Below are 19,087 nucleotides of genomic sequence, written 5' to 3' on the forward strand. Positions count from 1 at the left end.
GCTGCTTCCCGCTGCTATCCCGGATTGTTAGCTATCCCGTAGACTGTCCCCGGGACAGGTGAGGCTGCTGATCCCTTATTTTCGAGGTTGCTGATCCCTTATTTTCAAATTTGAAAGTTGACAGCTATGGTCTAAAGGGAAGTCCTCTTTCTGCATATAACTGTTAGTTCTCCTTCTGCACAAAACTGCTGCATTATGGGGAAGCCTTGCTCCTCTTTTCTTGCATTCTGGGAAGTCTTGCTTACAATCTGCTTCTGCACAAACTGTACAAAACTATTCCAAACACCAGGACATTCTTTTCCTTGTTCAGTCATCCTAAGCTCATGGAAAACAACATGACCTGCTCTTCATGCCTAGCTGACCACATCTACAGAACTTGATTGTTACATTGTTTCATGTTATGATCAATCATTAGTAATTGTTTGTGCCATATTAATCTCTAGTTACAATTTAATTAGGAGGCTTCATGCCTGTTTAGTTCCAGCTTCGATTCCCAGCCTTTAATCCATTGATGATAAATGATCACATGTAATCCCCACCTCTCACATGTAATTCCCGCCTTAGTACTTATGTTAACCAATCAGCAACAAGTTTCTTTGTGTATCAACCAATCAGCCACAGGCCCACCTGTGGCAATGTTTGTAATATTCAATAAAAGAGGCTTTTCAGGGTCCGCCCAGACAGACGCCTCATGTTACACCTGCCTCTCGTCTCCTGTGATTTTTCATTCCTACAATGGTCATATCAGAACAGACTATCTGTATATTCATATTGTTTACATGTCTTCAAGCCACTTTACTAGAAATGACTGGTTGACTGGGCCTTAAGTAGACATCTACAGGAACATGTCTTAGAAAACATTGATCTGGCCATGATCAAGTCATCTGTGTGCTGTAACTTATGCATGATTTATTCTAACATGCAGCTAGACACATTTTGTGCTGTGTAGAAGAAAAAGAGGAAGAGTGTGAAATAATTTTTTGTGCAGTTCACATTGTAGCCTTATGAGGCTTTGCCCTCGGGTGGGAAAAATATTGCGCCTGGGAAAGGGAAGTGGGAGTCAACAGACACTCAAGGAATAGTTTCGGAGAAAAAGGTTTTTATTTCTACCATCCATGAACTGGTAGAAGGAGCAAGTGTGATAAGTCACAAAAAGCATGCACAGAGTTCACAGTCATGTGCACAAGCATATATACCCCTTTCCAGTTCCCTCCTCCTTCTCCCAGAGTCCTGCCCCATGAGTTCCTCTGAGCATGAACAGAAAGCTGTCTTGGGACTATTGGACTCTTCCCAGGAAAGGGGTTTCAGAGTGTTCAGATATGTTTCAATCTCTTGTTCTGGCATGGTTCCCGGACAGAAAGTAAGTTGCAATGTGGTTCTTTAGCAAGGCCAGAAGGCATGAGAAAGGCCTGAGAAACAACGGACTGTTCTCTACCTTTGTTACAGCAGAGCGGAATGTTTCTGATGCTGAGAAAATGATTTTGAAAAGCTTTGAGAAGCTTTGACCCTGCTTTGGTGGTGGGGTGACTTCGGGCCTAGGTGAGGTCACCTGTCCTCACCTTCCTTCAACATATGAGTGAACCAAAGAGAACTTGCCCCAAACCTGTATCTTCGCATCCAGTGAATTCTTCTTTTATGTACCTATCTTTTCCTTGCCACCAATGAGTTCCTCAGCCTTGCAGTCTATTTCTTCCTTTATTTTGCTGATAATTTTCATTTGTCCACCCCTTCCTTTCCCTTCCTTTTGTTTACTAAAAGTTTGAGGAGGGGGAACTACTATTGCAGTGTGTGTGGGGGGGTGTAGTTTAGAATAAGCCCTGCTGCACTCTGTCCTCAGTTAGTAGGCCTTATTCCACCCACATTTGGGGTATCAATGACACAATGTGACTTTTTCCATTTCTAGGCTGCCTTTCCCCATTATAAAGGAGGACTCAGGGCATGTTACAAACTTGGCAAACCATTATCAAATCCACTGTAATGGAACAGACATAATCACTGTTAAGAGGCTTCAGTGTATGAGCTACCCTCAGGAATGAGTACCCTGACTGAGATGCAGAAGGAATCCCCGCTAGGGCCATGGTCAGCTCCCAAGTCCTACAGCAAGGATGGGGAGCTGGTTCCCACCCTGGCATTGCTGAGCTTCAACTCCCATCAGCTCTGACCATTGACCCTGCTGGCTGGAGCAGATAAGAATTGGAGTCCAGCAATAGCTGAAGAGCTGCAGGTCTCCCATCCCTGTTCAGCACTAAACATAAATTTCTTCCTTGTACACTCACATGTATAATAATCTATATGTATCAGCTGAAAAAATGAAATATATTTTGTAATGCAAGAATTCTTACTAAAGTGATATTAAACATACCTACAAAGAATCTTTAAAACATGCTGAGAGTCTTGTCCCCCTTCAACAAATCTCTGAAATAACACCCCTCTTTTTGTATTAAGAATAAACATTCCATTTAATCACATAAAAGTACACTTTATTAACTGATTAAAAACAATGTAATTTATTTGAACACAAAGAGTAATAATGGTTATTTTTGATGCAAAGTAGTAATAAAGCAAAAAGACTTCGCTGTATAGCATAAAATTATAAAATATGCAAGTACAAAGTAGTAATGAAGGTAAAAACATATTCCATATTAAAAATCGGGGGGGGGGAGAATATGTACTTCACAATTTTAAACATGATATGAAAGTTAACTAATATGGTACTTAACTAACCTCCAAAGTCTGCAAAATATAAAGTGTAATGTTAATTATACTGCATACAGACCTGGGAATGAAGGCAGTCAATGGCAGTGAGGACTGAACTCCAAATACAGCCCTTTGCTCAGTTCACTTCTTAAAAGACCCAGGAGAGGCAGAAGCAAAGCACTATGTCGTGTCTCCCTTGGAAACTGTGAGATCGCAGTGAAAAATGCTATGTATTGTAATGGTTGTTTGAATTTCCTTGATCAGTTTTCAAAAGGGAGAAGATAAACATACAAAACATACTGTAGTGGAGCAAATGACTTTTAGATTAAAAAAAAAAATCAGAAACACATTTTACATTCATTTTAAAATCCTGTGTTTAATGTTCAAACTCAAGCTCAGCCTCTGCACCCTTTCACAAAGGGCAAGTGATCCCCGTAAACCACTTTGCTTGTCTTAAGCATGCTAAAACATTACGAAGGGCAAACCAAGAATGCCCCAAAATGGTTCAGAGTAAGCTGTTTCAGGACTCTCTGGGCTTATCAACCTTTCGTCTGCTCTTTCCATGCTGTACTTTAAAGCTCCATGTCCCAGCACCCTTTAATTTTTTTGCTGTGGAGCTTTCCCCATGAAAACCTGCATTTTAGCACTCAATCAGAGCAAACTTCAACCCACTGAAAGCCTGAATTGACATTTGCACCGACTGAGAGCTAAAGAGTGGATTTTTTGCAGGGAAAGCTCCAGGGCAAAAACCACACATGCTTGGAGACAGAGCTTTAAAGCACGAACCTGTGTCTGGAAAGAGTGGAGCACAAGGTAAGTATGGGTAAGTCCTCACATGAAAAGCTTAACTGTCAGCAGATTTAAATGATTGTGGTGAAATAGCAGCTGGCACTAACTAAGACTATAATTACATCTATTTAGTTAATCCAAATTATGGTTCTTGTTGAGGGTCACTATTAATAGAAAAATTAGATATTTTTTTTAATGACGCAAATAAAATCAACACTAAAGCTAGGAAAAGATATTTCAGGTTACTACTTCACAGTTCATTTCCCCCTCAGGAATCACTTACCGTATATACTCGAGTATAAGCCAACTTTTTCAGCACATATTTTTATGCTGGAAAAGCCCCCCTCGGTTTATACTTGAGTGAGGCAGTAGTGGTGGAGGGACGAGCGGCCCGAAAGGAGCCCTTTCTCGCCGCCAGTCCTGCCGCCGCCCATGTCTCGCAAGGGCAGGCACAGGAGCTGTGCTGTGCCTCTCCCAACCGTGGCTCCTATGCCTGCTCTTGCGAGCGGCAAAGGCGGTGGCGGAAGGACGAGCGGCCCAGGATGCTTTTATTGAAGATGGTTCAGTATTAGTTTTTCCTTAATAAGATCTTCTTTTCGTTTTATAGGGAGGCTCTTGGCAGCGGCGGCAGAGGAGGAACGAGCAGTCCGAAAGCAGCCCTTTCTTCCTCTGCTGCTGCCGCCGCCACCAAGTTTGTGGTGTGGTGAACCGGCTTATACTCAAGTCAATAAGTTTTCCCAGTTTTTTGTGCTAAAATTTGGTGCCTCGGCTTATATTCGGGTCAGCTTATACTCGAGTACATACAGTAGGTTCCCCAGGTTCCTTAGAACAGTCTTCTAAAAGCAGTGCTAAACTAAGCACTGTGCTATGAGGATCAAGAATTTTCACAAGTGATATATCAACCTTTTGTTCTAGACAAATGAGATTGCGCAGAGTCATGGCCAACATGGAATCTATGCCAAGGGACAAAAGGGGTGTATTCGTTGTAATGTCACTTGGATCTGTACTAGTGAGCTGACTCACCAATGATATGATATAGTCTTCAGTTTTTAGTGCAGCAAAATCCTTGGACATGGCTTGTTCAAAATGCTCAGCCTGACTGCCAAAATGTTCTATCATAATTGTATGCAGGCGACTTCTGATTGCTGGAATTTGACGATAGTAATGGTTGAGCATTGTTTTGAAGTTCAGCTTCACGACAGCTTGCTGAGCGTGGTTCAGAGTTAAGCTTGTTTTAAGATTCTCATAGATCTCATCCACTTGCAGAACTGATATACCCTTTGATTCCACCAGTTTTTGAAGTTGATTTTTACCTTCCAGTAGTCCCAGATTCAAGGCACCCCAGTTGATGGATTGTCCTGACAGTCCACAGTTTCTTCTGAATTGGCAGAAAAGGTCCAGGAAGGAATTTGCGGCAGCATAGTTTGCTTGCAATGAACTTCCAATGAAGGAAGCAACAGATGAATAACATACAAAATAATCAAGAGCCTGTCCCTGAGTGGCATGGTGCAGATTGATGGCACCAGCAACCTTCGGGCTTAAAACTTTCTCAAAGCTAGAGAGCGTCATATTTTCAATGCGCCCATCATGCAAAACCACAGCACTGTGGAAAACACCTTTGATTGGACACTTTGGAAAGATTTTGCTGATTGAACTGATTGCTTTCTCAACCTCAGGCCAAAAAGTCACATTGCACTGCAGACTGATGACCTTGCTCCACTTGTTCTGAATCTGCAAATCACTTATTTCCTTCTGCTTTTCAATGCTGGGCTTTCTCCTTGAAAGGATCACGATGCATCCTCCTCCATTTTGAGCAATAAATCTAACAGTTTCATAGCCAAGCCCAGTGAGTCCTCCTGTGACTATGTAAACAGCATTCTGCTTAAACATCTTCCGCTTTGCTTCACGCACTGGTATGTCAGAAATACACCTGTTCTGCCCATTGCTTTTCAGCACAGCAAATGAGACAGCCTTACAGGTAAAGTAGGATGTTATTGTGTCTATGCTCTCACTGTTTTCTGTCGGCTGAAAAATGGAACAAGGCAAGTCCTTGAATTGCTTGCGTTGCATAGATTTCAACCACTCACTGAAAGGCTTGTGGGAATGTTTCAGCGATGATTTCTGAAAAATGGTTGCAAGACTGAGAATATGAATTTGAAAGTTTTCATGACCGCTTCCAATTAGAGATCGCAAGTGTTCAGAATGGTGGTTGCCATCGATTACCACAACATCCTGAAGATGTGAAAGACGGGCTAAGACGTCTTTGGGTAATCTTTCTAGGAAGGGCAGAAAGACAAGGGCGTTGCATTGAGCTACTCTTTTTTCCAGGCTGCTGTCAAGTGCTGTACATAAGGTGTTCCAGCCCAGTTCCTGAGCTGACAAAGCAAGCACTTTACACAAAACCGACTGTGGTTCATCAGAAATAATGCCTAAAAATCTATTCCGTTTCATCTTTGGTAACATCTGGTGCAAAATTTCCCATCCTATCCTGAAGAAGGAGACACAGGGTACAGTTTGAAAACATGGAAATTTCTGGGTTTTGAAACACACTGCTTCTGGAATCCTGATTCTTGAAGATGCAGCCACTGGGTAGCATGAAACAATAAGATCTCCCACTTTGATTTTTTTTACATCACTGCCTGTTGCAACCACCGTCCCACTGTAGTCCAGAGCCAAGAACCTGTATTTATCAATGGTCTGTGAATTCCAGTATAATGTGTTTCCAAAGTTACAGCTGGAAACACTAACAGGATAATAGTCTTCAGAATGGATACTTATTTTCTCAACTTGCACTTCAACATTGTGATTATCAAGAGAAATCTCAATGTGGTCAGCTGGCTCAGCAAATAGATGTCTTACTTCATGAGGCTCAGAAGTGTAAAAAGTTGACAGCTCAGATTCTGGAAGAGACTGAGAAGGATCATTATAGGACCTGTCATCAACCTGTGTACATCTAATTTCAGAAGTGTAAATTCTCCCCTGATTAATCCAGACTTCAGCATATTTATCTGCTTCATATTCTACTAAAACATCTGCTAAAACTGCTATGTCCATTGTACTTATTGAACTGATATCAATAATCTGAAATGTGATTTCAGTAACTTCAAGAATGCAGGATCTTACCATCCCATACAAGGCCAAGCCAGGGTTAATGTGGTCTACAGTCCTGCCTGTTGCTCTATATGTAATTATCCTGATGGAACCATGACTGTTCTTCTCTCTCAATGCAACGACAAGTTGCCGGAAAGCTTCACAACATTTGGATAAGCTTGCAACAACACTCTCAGGATATTCTCCATTTGATCTTTGAATTCCCCACATAAACAAAACATCACTGTAGTCATGTACCTCTAGCCTAATTTTGTCCTGAGCAGCTGAATTTGCGCTTCCTGACACCAGTAATTGCTCCCAGTCTTCATATATCAAAAACCTAGAATCTTTATGTAAATATTTTTTGAGCTGTTGAGAAACTCCAATTTTGTCAGCAAACACTGCAGCTCTGGGTGCATCTCCTGAGGTTTGGATAATCCGGGAAGGGGTTACCTCTTTCCACTGATTTTCAAAAAGGAAAGCATCATCACTATTGGACGCTCTCTTCAGAAGAGTGATCCCAACACGTTTAATCTCAACCAAAACAGAGCCTTGTTTATCTGTGAAGCATCCACAAAATTCTAAATAGTTCTCAGTAGACTTACTTGTTTTCAGATATATCATCATTTCCTCTTCCAAAGGTCGGACAATTACAAGGCTGCCTATGTTGGAAGGAAACCCTGTACAGTTGTTCCTGGTTTTTGTGGTCATCACACCAGTCATTTGCAGAAAGCAGTCTAATATTACTGGATGAATAAAATGCTTGTGCAGTTCTTCCCTGGTTTGTTTGTTCACCTTAAGGATGGTTATGGCTTCCTTCAGTTCTTCACAATAAAACACATCACTTAGCTGCTTGAATACTGAATCATACTGAAATCCAAAACGAGATAATGCTTCGTATATTTCATCCTTTCTGACCATTGATTTACAACGCTGAAAAACATGTCTATATGAAATGTTATTTTCTTCAAGAAAGGTTTCTTGGTTCCATGTGATCTGTCCAGATACATATACCGCACTAGATGAGGACAGTATTTTGAAATCTTTTTTTTCCTTTTGTGATACTACTGCTAGCTTCAAATCATGAGAATTTTCACTTAAAACACAAGGCGATTCAAACTTCATGCTCATCTGACACAAACTTAAGGGCTCCTTTCTTCCTGAGCTAGCCATCACAGCTGACAAAGCAAGTTCAACAAAAAAGGCACCAGGAACCAGAGCAAGGCCATTGAGCTTGTGCTCGTACAAATAGGGAGTCGCTGTCTGAGATATGGAATGCTTGAATTCTGAACTGCCATTGCTGACATTATGAATTGACAGGTGGTTTGCGTTCAGCTTGGTTTGAGTTGGCTGCTGGAGCCTGTTTAAAAATGACATGAGCTTCTTATGATCAAATTGATACCTGGGGTAGGCTGCTGGTACACCCTGATATCCTGCATAGATGTGCTCCCAATCTGGATTGACTCCCAATTCAAAAAGGCCTTTAACAAGTGTGAGAAGTGTCATATATTCTTTGTCAAGGTGCAAGGAAGGAAAAACTTTAGCTTGTGTCCCTAATGCTTCAATTATATATCTTTTCAGTGCACGCTGGGGACCAATTTCCACAAATACAGGATCATCTCTGCTTTTTGCTGCAGCTGTTATAGCCTCTGCAAAAAAAACAGGATCCCGAACCTGTCTGGCCCAGTAGGTGCCTGTAACAAAATCACCATCTGAAAAGGCCTTCCCTGTTGCTGTCGAAATTAGGTCAATCTCTGGCTTCCCTTTCCTTAATTCTGATAGATTGTCTGCTATCTCAGTTAGTACTGGATCCATCATTTGGCTGTGATATGCAGCTGGCACATTTAAAACATGAAGAAATATGTTTCTTTTACTGAAGTGCTCAGCCAGATCTTTCTGAATGGCATGGATAGATGCTTCATCTCCTGATAAGGTGCAAGACAAAGGACTGTTAAATGCTGCAACACAGACTTTCCCTGAATATGCTCCAAGGGCTGCTGACACCTCTGCAACGGGAATGTTGCCAACCACCAGCATTCTGCCTCCAGTGACTTTAGCCTGTAGCCTGCTTCTGTGGTAGATGACTTTGACAGCATCTTCCAGGGAAATCAAGCCAGCACAATGGGCAGCAGCTACTTCGCCAACTGAATGGCCAACAGCAGCAATTGGCTTAACGCCCCAGTGTTGCAGGAGTGTAACCAAGGCCACCTGCAGTGTAAAGAGTAAGGGCTGGGCAACTTCAGGCCTGGACAAATCTTTGTATTCATTTTCTTTTGATTTTAGGATTCCTGTGGGAAGGTATTCTAGAAACAGCCTTTCTATTTCTTTGCATTTGTCTCTAAACACTGGCTCAGACCTTAGCAATATCTCAGGTATCCCTTTCAGATCCAGACCGATACCAGAGAAGACAAAAATTAATTGTGGCGGTTTCTTCAGCGGAGCTGTTTCCAGTTCAACCGCAGGGGAAAGCTGTTGCTCTAGTTTCTGTAGTGAAGATGCCACAAATGCTTTTCTGTACTTGTAGTTTATATGGCTTCTTCTACAAGCAGATGTGTAGGCCAGATTTGGGAGTGTCGCTGATTCACTGGTATTAAGGTACCTAGCTGTGTCTTCCATTGCCCGTTTGAGAGAATTTCCTGAAGCTGCCGAAATGACAAATAATTCGACAGGCCTTCGGACTGGAGAAATAACCTGGGTTTGTTTAAACTGTCTGACAACCACATGGGCATTGGTGCCCCCAAATCCAAAACAGTTGATCCCAGCAACTCTGCCATATTCACCAGGCTCCTCCCACTTCTCCACTGTTGTTGGGATGGAGAGATTCAGTTTCCCTGTATTTATGCTGCTGGTGCTCTCTGAGAAGTGCAAGGATGGGACTATCTTCCCATGGTGCATCATGAGAAGAACTTTGATTAAGCCTGCTGCCCCAGCAGCTGACTCTGTGTGCCCAATGTTCCCTTTAACGGAGCCAATCTTGAGAGGGGGCAGATTAGGAGACCTCTTTTGACCAATGACATTACCTAAGCTCTCTGCCTCAACAGGATCTCCTGCAGGTGTCCCTGTGCCATGTGCTTCAATATATTGCACAACAGATGGATCAACACGCTCTGGGTAGATGCTGAGCAGCAACTTCTCCTGTTCCTCTTGAGATGGTCTGGTGATTGGTGTGACGGATCTTCCATTCTGGTTGACTGCACTCACGCTGATGACACCCCATATTTTGCTGAAGTCTTCCTGCGCCTATTTTAAAGAAGATGAAAAGAGGTAAAGCTTCTTAAAGTTGTGAAACATAGGGATGGCAAACACAGCCAGTGCAATACAACTCAGTTAACATTTTATGATATGCTCTCTCTCTTATAACAAAGATTATGAGACATGGTGAACATTCTACCAGCTATGACTATTTTATAAATAGAATTAGACATAATTCCTAGGTTTAATGAATTAAGAGTCAGGAGTTTGTGAATCCCGTGTCTATACTCATACCTTCTTTAACGATTTCAGCAAAATAACTCCACAACCTTCTCCCCTTCCATAGCCATCGGCCTTTATAGAAAAGGGTTTGCTGACTCCTTCAGGGGATAGCATCTTTGCTTTACTAAGAGCGACGAAGACCTGTGGTTCCATTATGCAGCTCACTCCTCCACAAAGAGCAGCTTCGCAGTCTCCTGTAGTGTAAAATAATGAATGCATTTCTGTTCAGCATAAGGCTCAGTATTTAGTCTTCTGAAAAGATTACATCGGTATACAAACATACACATTTACCTGCCCCTCCAAGCTTAAGGGCATTCCGTTAAAGGAATCCAGGGGTGTGAATCTTGTCTGAAGCCTGGGGCAGGGCTAGGGCCATGCCACGACCCCATCAGGAACCCTGGGTTACCTCGAGTTGGTTTGCATGGACGGGGTTCCCCCTATCCGTGGTTGACCCTTACCGGACTCCCTGTGTGACGAGCAGGAGTCAGATGTAGTCGGGTCAATCCAATGCCTAAGCCAATAAAGCTCACATTCTGTAACCAATAAAGCTGTGACCTAAATTTGCCCAATAACATTTAACCTAATACCTGTGCCCTTGTGTCTTATTCATCAATGAAGGGGTGGTTTCGGGGTCTCAACACGCAACAGTAAGTCTCTCATTGTTTGTGAGGGGAAATCTGTTGTTCTCTTTAAAATGTTCTAGTGTGAGTAAAGCAAATGTCTACGTCTTGTCACTAAATTAATATAAAATTATTTTCCTAACTTATGGTTAGCCACATCATTCCTATAAGCTCTTTTCTCTCTCACTTCCACTCAGTGCTTGCCTACTGGAGTTTATGGTCTGTGAGGCAACATACCTAAATTACAAAATGCACCCTGTGTGACATGACATAACATAACTGGTCCACAAAATGCACAGTGTAAGGAAGACCAAGATAAATCCCAGAATTATACTTCAAAATATGTCAGTCTTATTTGTGAGTGCCTGTGGCCTTCAGAAGGCTGGGGGTTTGGCGGGGGGTGGGGGTGGGGAGGCCTTTCCAGAAACATATTCAAATATTTTACTGTGCCTTGCAACTGATGCTGCTAAATAGGGAATAAGAGGCAATATAAGAGGCAATATCGCGTGCAGTGTGGACTTGTTTGCCACTTTGAGGTCCTTAGAGGACAGGAAGAATATGAACGAGTGGAAAACTATTAGATCTCATTACCTTGTTTAATTGCATGCAAAGCAAAGTGCAAAGCATAAGAAAATGAGGAGCAAGCCGTGTCGATGGCAACCGATGGCCCAGTCAGATTAAATGTATATGAAATCCGGTTAGCAGCTATGCTCATTGCTGTCCCGGTGCCATCGTAGTGGCTTGCTTCAGTGGGGGTTCTGCCACTCATTAGCCTGTAGTCTTGATTCATCATACCTGTGAATACCAAAGATGTACTGTGTTACCAGCATAGTACACTGAGAGTACAGTATTCATTCTGAACAACTTGATTGCATTTATTGCTCTAGATCTGCCACACACAACATGCTTCAATCTACACAACAAGATTAGGCTTTTCAATGAGTCATCTTCGTAAGGGAATGCTATGCAGCTATTCAGGTTTGTGAGTACTGATCAGCTAAGTGGATAGACTTTGAGTTGTGAGACTAGGGTTAAAAAAAATAAATCCACCATAAATTGCATTTCCTAGCTCTCTGCTAATCTCTCCGCAGGTCTCCAGTATATAAAATCTGAATGCAGTTCACCTACCTAGCAGGGTTGCTGTACAAATGATCATGTTTTACAAGAATGTTTTACATACATCACTAATAATATGAAAACCGTATTATTCCTCAAATTTGAACTGAATATTGGAAATACTGCATAAATGTTGCTTTATAGCATAGTATTATTTATGTGTTTTATTTACTATAAAATCCATATTTACATGTTCTATTCAAAGCAGCTGATAGTCACAGAAGTTCTTTTAATGATCATAAAGTCCAACAGCTCTCTTAATACACTAGACTTTATTTTTTTAAACTGCAAATCATGTAACTGATTAATCACCATCAACAGTGCTGTTCATGTAACCAATAGTTACATGTTTGTTTCTTGAGTTATATCAGTTTAAACTTTCTTTAGCTTGTAATGCTCTTAAGCACAGTTATATTTACTGTCTAGACAACTTCACATTTTCCTCAAAAATATTGTGTAGTCAGCAATAGATACTCTCAATTGTCTTTAACAGTGGGCTGAATTACATTAGCATGTGTTACCTGTTGACATCAATTAAAGTTCATTTGTTCAATAAGTATACGTATGTTGAACCCATTTTTCAAATGTTCTGATGTATATTTGGGAGCTATTTCACCATTACCAATCACTTTTTGGGGGTTTTTAAGTGATCTGCAAATGCACCTTAAGTGTTCATAAGACTTCATTAACACACCACCACAATAGGAAAATTCTATTCATAACTGAGTAGAATCTAAGCTAATGGGATTTACTCCCAAGTAAGTACGTGGACGTGGGTGGTGCTGTGGTCTAAACCACTGAGCCTAGGGTTGGGGGTTCGAATCCCCGTGACGGGGTGAGCTCCCATTGCTCAGTTCCAGCTCCTGCCAACCTAGCAGTTCGAAAGCACGTCAAAGTGTAAGTAGATAAATAGGTACCACTCTGGCGGGAACGTAAACAGCATTTCCGTGCACTGCTCTGGTTTCGCCAGAAGCGGCTTAGTCATGCTGGCCACATGACCCAGAAAAACTGTCTGCAGACATGAGCGCTGCACCCCCAGAGTCGTTCGCGACTGGACTTAACTGTCATGGGTCACTTACCTTTACCTTTTTAAGTGTGTATAGGATTGCAACCTAAGAGAATTATGTAGACTAGCCCTATATGTTCCAGTCTATGCTCCTAAATTAGTGCAACTGTTTTAAGCTTCAAATTATCATCTCACCAACAAAAACCCCTGTTTTTGAACCACTTATGTTTTCTCTAGGGACTCCTGCATCTTCCAGTGCTCTATATGTGCATTCCAGGAGTAATTTCTGCTGGGGATCCATACGCTCAGCTTCCACATCATTAATTCCAAAAAGTCTGTTGTCAAATGCATTAAACCTACAAAACAGAAGTCAGATGATAACATTGTAAGTAGGAGAAAATAATATGCAACCAACTCATGGCACATTCATTAATATGACAATCAAATATTTTGACTTCTAGAAAATTATTTCCATTAATCATTTTGAAATAAAAGGCTTTAATAATTTGGTCATTTGTTCTTGGGGAAGGTAGAATGAAAATAGAAGAATATTTAGAGCCACTACTTAATAGTGGCTTAGGATAGTGGACACAAATATTTGTAGAATTGGATCCAAAGTACCATGAGTAGAGGGAGAAAATGTAGGGGTGCTGTTCTGAACCTTTATACTAGCAAAAGGCTATATTAAACACATGGTAAATAAAGATACAAGCTTTAGAATACAGAGGGGCACTCAAAGGTTTTGAAAAGCGCTAGTGCAAAGTCTTGTGCAAGAGTTCTTGCAAATGAAAGGACTTATTTAGAGTTAGGACTACTCTCTTTTGTTGAATCAGAAACAGGCCTTCCACAAAAGGAAGAGGCATTCTTCTTGATTTTGGATCCTATTCATAACGTTGCACGTGCCTGAATATTTCAGATTCCACACTAGTTTCAGCTCTTATCAAAACACTAAATAAAATGAAATTCAAATAAACAGATGGCAGGAAAGCCCACATATCCCTGGCAGCCGGCCTGGGAATTCCCCAATGGCCGACCACCTTGCTCAGGCGTTGCTCCCCAGGGATAGGACCTTGCTGTGGCTGGCTTCCAAGCCGCCCACCCTGTGACTGGTTAAGCAGCCATTAGGATCAAGGCCTATCTAGTCCAGCATCCTATTTGCAATATTGGGCAGACAGAAGTTTCTGAAAAGCTTTTGAGCAGGGTAGGAAGGCAAAAGTCCTCTTCTGCTACCTCACAAGTGGTATTCAGGTGTTCACTGCTTATATGCAGTTATTTTCAAAATTGGATGATAACTTATGGACATTGTTTTATAAATTGAACTCTCTCAAGTGGGGAGAAAGCAGAGGAAGGCGGGCCCAAAAAGGAACCATAGAGGAGTTATGCCAAAGTTTTGGCCTTGTATAATTTTAGAGCTGTGGGGACGAAGAAGCCCCCTTGTGCTCTGAAGAATTTAAGGATACAATTTGCGGGTTTTTCCGCTGAACTCCCGATGGAGTTTATGTGTAGTTTGTTGGTTCCTGAGGCCTGTACCACCATTCCTAGATACTTGTAGTTTGTGGCTTGTTCTAGTTTATGGCCTTGGAGTTCCCAGCTTCTAAGCTTTGGTTTTCCCCAAAAAACAAGTATCTTGGTCTTTTGATAGTTGTTTTTGAGACATTCAGTTTCACAGTATGTTGCAAGCTTTCTTAGTGCTCTTTTGAGTCCAATGGAGGTTCTAGATAGAATTACCGCATCATCGGCATATAGCAGGACCAAATTATGCCGATTTGCAATCTTCGGTGGGTGGAGTTCTGAGTCATTGAGTGCAGATACTAAGTTATTTAGATAGAAATTAAATAGTAGAGGGGCCAATAGGCACCCTTGCCTGACTCCTTTTGAAGGAAAGTGAGGACAGGTGACCTCACCTAGGCCCGAAGTCACCCCCCACCAAAGCAGGCTCAAAGCTTCTCAAAACTTTTCAAAATCATTTTCTCAGCAGCTAAGCATCAGAAACATTCCGCTCTGCTGTAACAAAGGTAGAGAACAGTCCATTGTTTCTCAGGCCTTTCTCATGTCTTCTGGCCTTGCTAAAGAACACATTGCAACGTACTTTCTGTCCGGGAACCATGCCAGAACAAGAGATTGAAACATATCTGAACATGCTGAAAACCCCTTGGCTTCTCACCCCCCCCCTTTCCTGGGAAGGGTGCCAAGAGTCCACAATAGTCCCAAAACAGCTTTCTGTTCATGCTCAGAGGAACTCCTGAGGGAGGAGAAATGGGGAGGAACTGGAAAGGGCTATATATGCTTGTGCACATGATTGTGAATTCGTGCATGCTTTTTGTGACTTATCACACTTGCTCCTTCTACCAGTTCATGGATGGTAGAAATAAAAGCCTTTTCTCCGAAACTATTCCTTGAGTGTCTGTTGACTCCCACTTCCCTTTCCCAGGCGCAATATTTTTCCCACCCGAGGGCAAAGCCTCATAAGGCTACACTTTGAAGGTATTAATAGGGTCTGTTAGATGTCCTAGGTGGCTGCACCTGACTCTAAGAGCTGTGTTTGCGTGTTGGTTCTGGAGACTGTATCAAATGGTGCTTTTAGGTCGTGTTTAATCCAAATGTTTTATCCTATGCCTGTTTCCTTGTCCTCATTTGCTCTAACAATTATCGGTTAAAAAATCCTAACTGCTATTTTATCTATATGCTTTTTAAATTCTGGTCTGAGACCGTAATAAAGTTCATTCATTCATTCATTGTTTTATATATAAAACAAGTAGATGCAGCAAAACAAGTTGATAGCCCAGTTCAAATAGACACTTTAATTGCCAAAAAATGAGATAAAATGGGATTTGTCATATGGTTAAGGGAAATACAATAAAAACCTCCATGAGTAAACAGGTTTTATAAAAAATATTCTGGTTAAGATGTTCAAGAAACAACTGCACATCTATTAAAATACAAACTGAAACAGTTTAAATTTGTGGATTAAAAACAAAACAAAAAACTCATAGCTGTTCCATTTAGTTATCCTGAGTAATAGTCATTGATGGACAAATTTCTATGATCCAATTCTTTTTCAAAGCTACTTTTAAGCCAGTGTCCACCATCTCACCCACCCACATGCTGTAGCCACAAATTCTGAAAATAATTTACACACTGTGTAATTAAGATTAAGAAACAATTTGCAGTAAAATCTATTTCCAAATAAACTGACTTAAATAGTTATGTAGTTCAGGCTGCAATCCTATACCCAGTTAACCTGGGAGCAAAGCCCATTGAACTCATCTGGAATTGTACCGTCCATGGGACAATCATATTAAGCTAAAACAAAACTGCTTCAAGCCTGTAGCTCCAAAACCATTTTTGCTTACTATGAAAAAATGACTGGCATCACACGTAGAAAAGTGTCTTTGAAATGTATTATCTATTTTCCTTAACATACACCAAATGTGTACGTTTAGGCAAATTACTTTACAATAAAAAATATTAAAAACAGTTTAGTGTTCTGCTTCCTTGGAGCTGATTCACAGTTTATTTTACACCATCTTGTGATTAAGCATTAACACTTACTCTTCGGTAAAAGCGGCATGTCTTGTGCTCGTCTTTCCTGGTTTGTGACTGTCTAGATCATACCAGCTTTTGGTTTCAAATCTTTCCGGAGGTATTTCTACAACACAGTTTCTGCCTTCTACTAGAACTCGCCAGAAATTATCAATTCCTTCACCTGTTGAAAATATATTATTTTAGATAGCTGGAATTTACTTCCCAATAGTTTATTTATTAAAATAGAAACTTAAATTATTTTGGTGTGATTCGTTTGACAGAAACTACAATGGAACACCGGTTGTCAAACGTAATCCATTCTGGAAGAGCCGTTCGACTTCTGAGGCGCATTCGAAAACGGAAGCATTCACTTCCCGGTTTTTGGCATTCGGCTTCCAAATCGTTTGGCTTCCGAGATGCTCAAAAACCAAAGTTCCATTGTATAAGACAATTAAAAAATTCTGAGTAAATAACTCAACATGATAGCTCAGCGAGTAGAGCATGAGACTCTTAATCTTAGGGTCATGGCTTTGAGCCCCATGTTTGGCAAAATGATTCCTGCGTTGCAGGGGGTTAAACTAGATGACCCTCTTGGCCCCTTCCAGTTCTATGATATTATGATTCTATATTATTTTATCATAGAACTGTATATCAGAAGTGTGCATCCATGATTCAGCCTTCCCACGTGAGCCGATACCGATTATGATCATTAAAAAGCTGCTATATGAATGCTGCTGTATCATTGCACTAGAAGTATAATCACATTCCCTGTTAGTTCTAATATAAAGATCTCTGGTAGCACCCACTACACATTGACTTATACTTAATATGTGATTTAAAGGAGCAGTGCTCACCTCCAGGAAAATTGCATCCGATCCCCACAATGGCAATTTCATCCTCAGTGTCCATCATTTTTTTACTTTTATTCTGAAAAGTATAAAATAATTAGTTCAATGAATCCACATCTAAAATTAAAATAGGTTTCCCCAACAGGGTGAGCGCTGCATTGCAGGGGTTGGACTAGATGACCCTTGGGGTCCCTTCCAACTCTACAATGATACGATTCTATTTTTTCTGTGTGGTCATTTGGAGATAATCCTTAGGGAACATAATGTCAATGACCATTCATTATTGGCTTAATTAATGGCAAGCACCAGCCAGAAAGTGGACATTTAGATGGAGCCAATATATTCTAGTTACCACTGGGGGCCAAAGTAGACATGATGTTAAATACATCTTCATCTGTGCCATCTCCCCTTTTTAAATAACAGCTGGGAGTAGGGGCTCCTTAAAGATGGTGATGGGAAAGACTGAGGAGTGCCGGCAAACATAACATATAACAAGACAGGGAATATGCACTCATTCACACATCCATACTCACTGGCTCTTCACTGAATTGATTAGGTTCAGTAAAAGCTATGGATGACCACACAGTGGGAATCCCATCTGCGTCTGATACACAGACCGATCTGAAAAGTCTCGTCTTATATAGTCTTCTTGGTGTTCATCTGAATCTTGGCATTTCTCCCTTTCTTTGGCATGTTCTTGGCATATCACAACACTCATTGTTCGGAACTTATATTGAGTAGCTTTTGGCATGTTACAACACTCATTGTTTGTAACTAGTGTAGTATAGCCAGTCTTTACACTTCTTTGCGTGTTCTGTTCACTTGGCCAGAACATGCACATACCATTAGCTTTTTGATCAACACAGTTCATTATTAGTTCATCAACAGCATCTATTTTGTGGTGGTGGTCTTTAACCATTTTCGGTCCATTCAAACCATACCATTCATTACATTATGAGCCATCAAACCTCGGAAATATGCTTTTTAAAAAAGGTTTCCACAATTTTAGCCACTAGTGTATATGAAGCTAACTGGAATTATTACTGTTTTTGTAGCAGTAAAACAGTAGATAGCCTCTTCTATTGCAACCTCTATGGCCACATTTTGTAAAAAAGAACTCAAACAACATTTGGTGCAAATTGCATGCCACATCCAGCACAACCAAGCCTTCTGCAAGGTATGAGGTATGCAAAGGATAGAATAGAGGAAGCTGTGCTGCTATTAGAATATAAAGGATTTCAAAATTTTACCCAGCATACCCACAGCAAATAAACTATTTGGGTCCCAGATACTTGTAAACTGCAAACATTAAAATAAAAATGCAAAAAAATATATGAAGAAACAGACAATATTCTTATGTGAAGTAAACTTGTACAACAATCAAAGTCATCAATACATAGAACAGTAGGCTATTCAGACTCACCTCCAGATGTTTTAATCAATGGTACATAGCTTTTTGAAGTTTGCTGGTGAAATCTTCTGTGCTGTGTATACATTGAAGTTCGCTAAGTAGCTATAACCATAGTGGGGGCAAGTCCCACTAAGGTTCTATAAGTGCTAGAACTGCTGAGATTTCCTTGCATCTTTCATTTATAAAGGTTTCGAGTTGGCTGGTTCATCATTTTGTCATGGTAACCTTTCCATTACATCATGCTTGGGAAGTTCCCACGGAGTGCAACTGTCAGATTTTGCTTTCCAATTGAATACAGACTTCTGCTTCTCCCCCCAAAAAATATGATGCTTTGTCATCTGACCAAAACAAATTCTTTTTACCACGTAGCATTTTTGCATTGATGAATTCTTAGCTGTAAGTCCAATGTGCTATGTAAATACAGCACAATAATACTGACTCTGGTGTTGCGCACTCAACTCGCTTTACTGGCCGAGGGAGCTGGCGTACAGCTTCCAGGTCATGTGGCCAG

General features: G+C 41.0%; 1 protein-coding gene and 2 long non-coding RNA genes across 5 annotated transcripts in view; 2 read left to right on the forward strand and 1 right to left on the reverse strand.

Moving 5' to 3' along the window:
• The window catches only part of LOC310689715, an 83,690-nt gene that overhangs the window by 5,863 nt on the left and 58,740 nt on the right, over positions 1-19,087 (forward strand). The window lies entirely within an intron of this gene.
• LOC310689620 (phthioceranic/hydroxyphthioceranic acid synthase-like) overlaps positions 2,541-19,087 on the reverse strand; it is a 54,830-nt gene continuing 38,283 nt past the window's right edge. Inside the window, exons 3-9 of one of the 3 annotated variants that reach the window (XM_083467343.1) lie at positions 18,589-18,914; positions 17,172-17,244; positions 16,345-16,498; positions 12,988-13,148; positions 11,262-11,465; positions 10,063-10,244; positions 2,541-9,816 (exon numbers count right to left, since the gene is read on the reverse strand). In XM_083467343.1, coding sequence (XP_083323469.1) covers positions 4,273-9,816; positions 10,063-10,244; positions 11,262-11,465; positions 12,988-13,148; positions 16,345-16,498; positions 17,172-17,229 — 6,303 coding nt within the window. In that variant the 5' untranslated portion in view covers positions 17,230-17,244; positions 18,589-18,914 and the 3' untranslated portion in view covers positions 2,541-4,272. The remainder of the gene's footprint in view (positions 9,817-10,062; positions 10,245-11,261; positions 11,466-12,987; positions 13,149-16,344; positions 16,499-17,171; positions 17,245-18,588; positions 18,915-19,087) is intronic. The other 2 variants (XM_083467344.1, XM_083467345.1) reach the window with 2 other exon arrangements.
• LOC310689710 lies at positions 9,752-11,931 on the forward strand. Its single transcript, XR_014517608.1, has 2 exons — positions 9,752-9,840; positions 11,558-11,931. It is a non-coding gene; the product is annotated as an uncharacterized lncRNA (long non-coding RNA).

Source organism: Podarcis liolepis, assembly GCF_965112155.1.
Source record: "Podarcis liolepis genome assembly, chromosome: 12".
NCBI classification, from domain to species: Eukaryota; Metazoa; Chordata; class Lepidosauria; order Squamata; family Lacertidae; genus Podarcis; species Podarcis liolepis.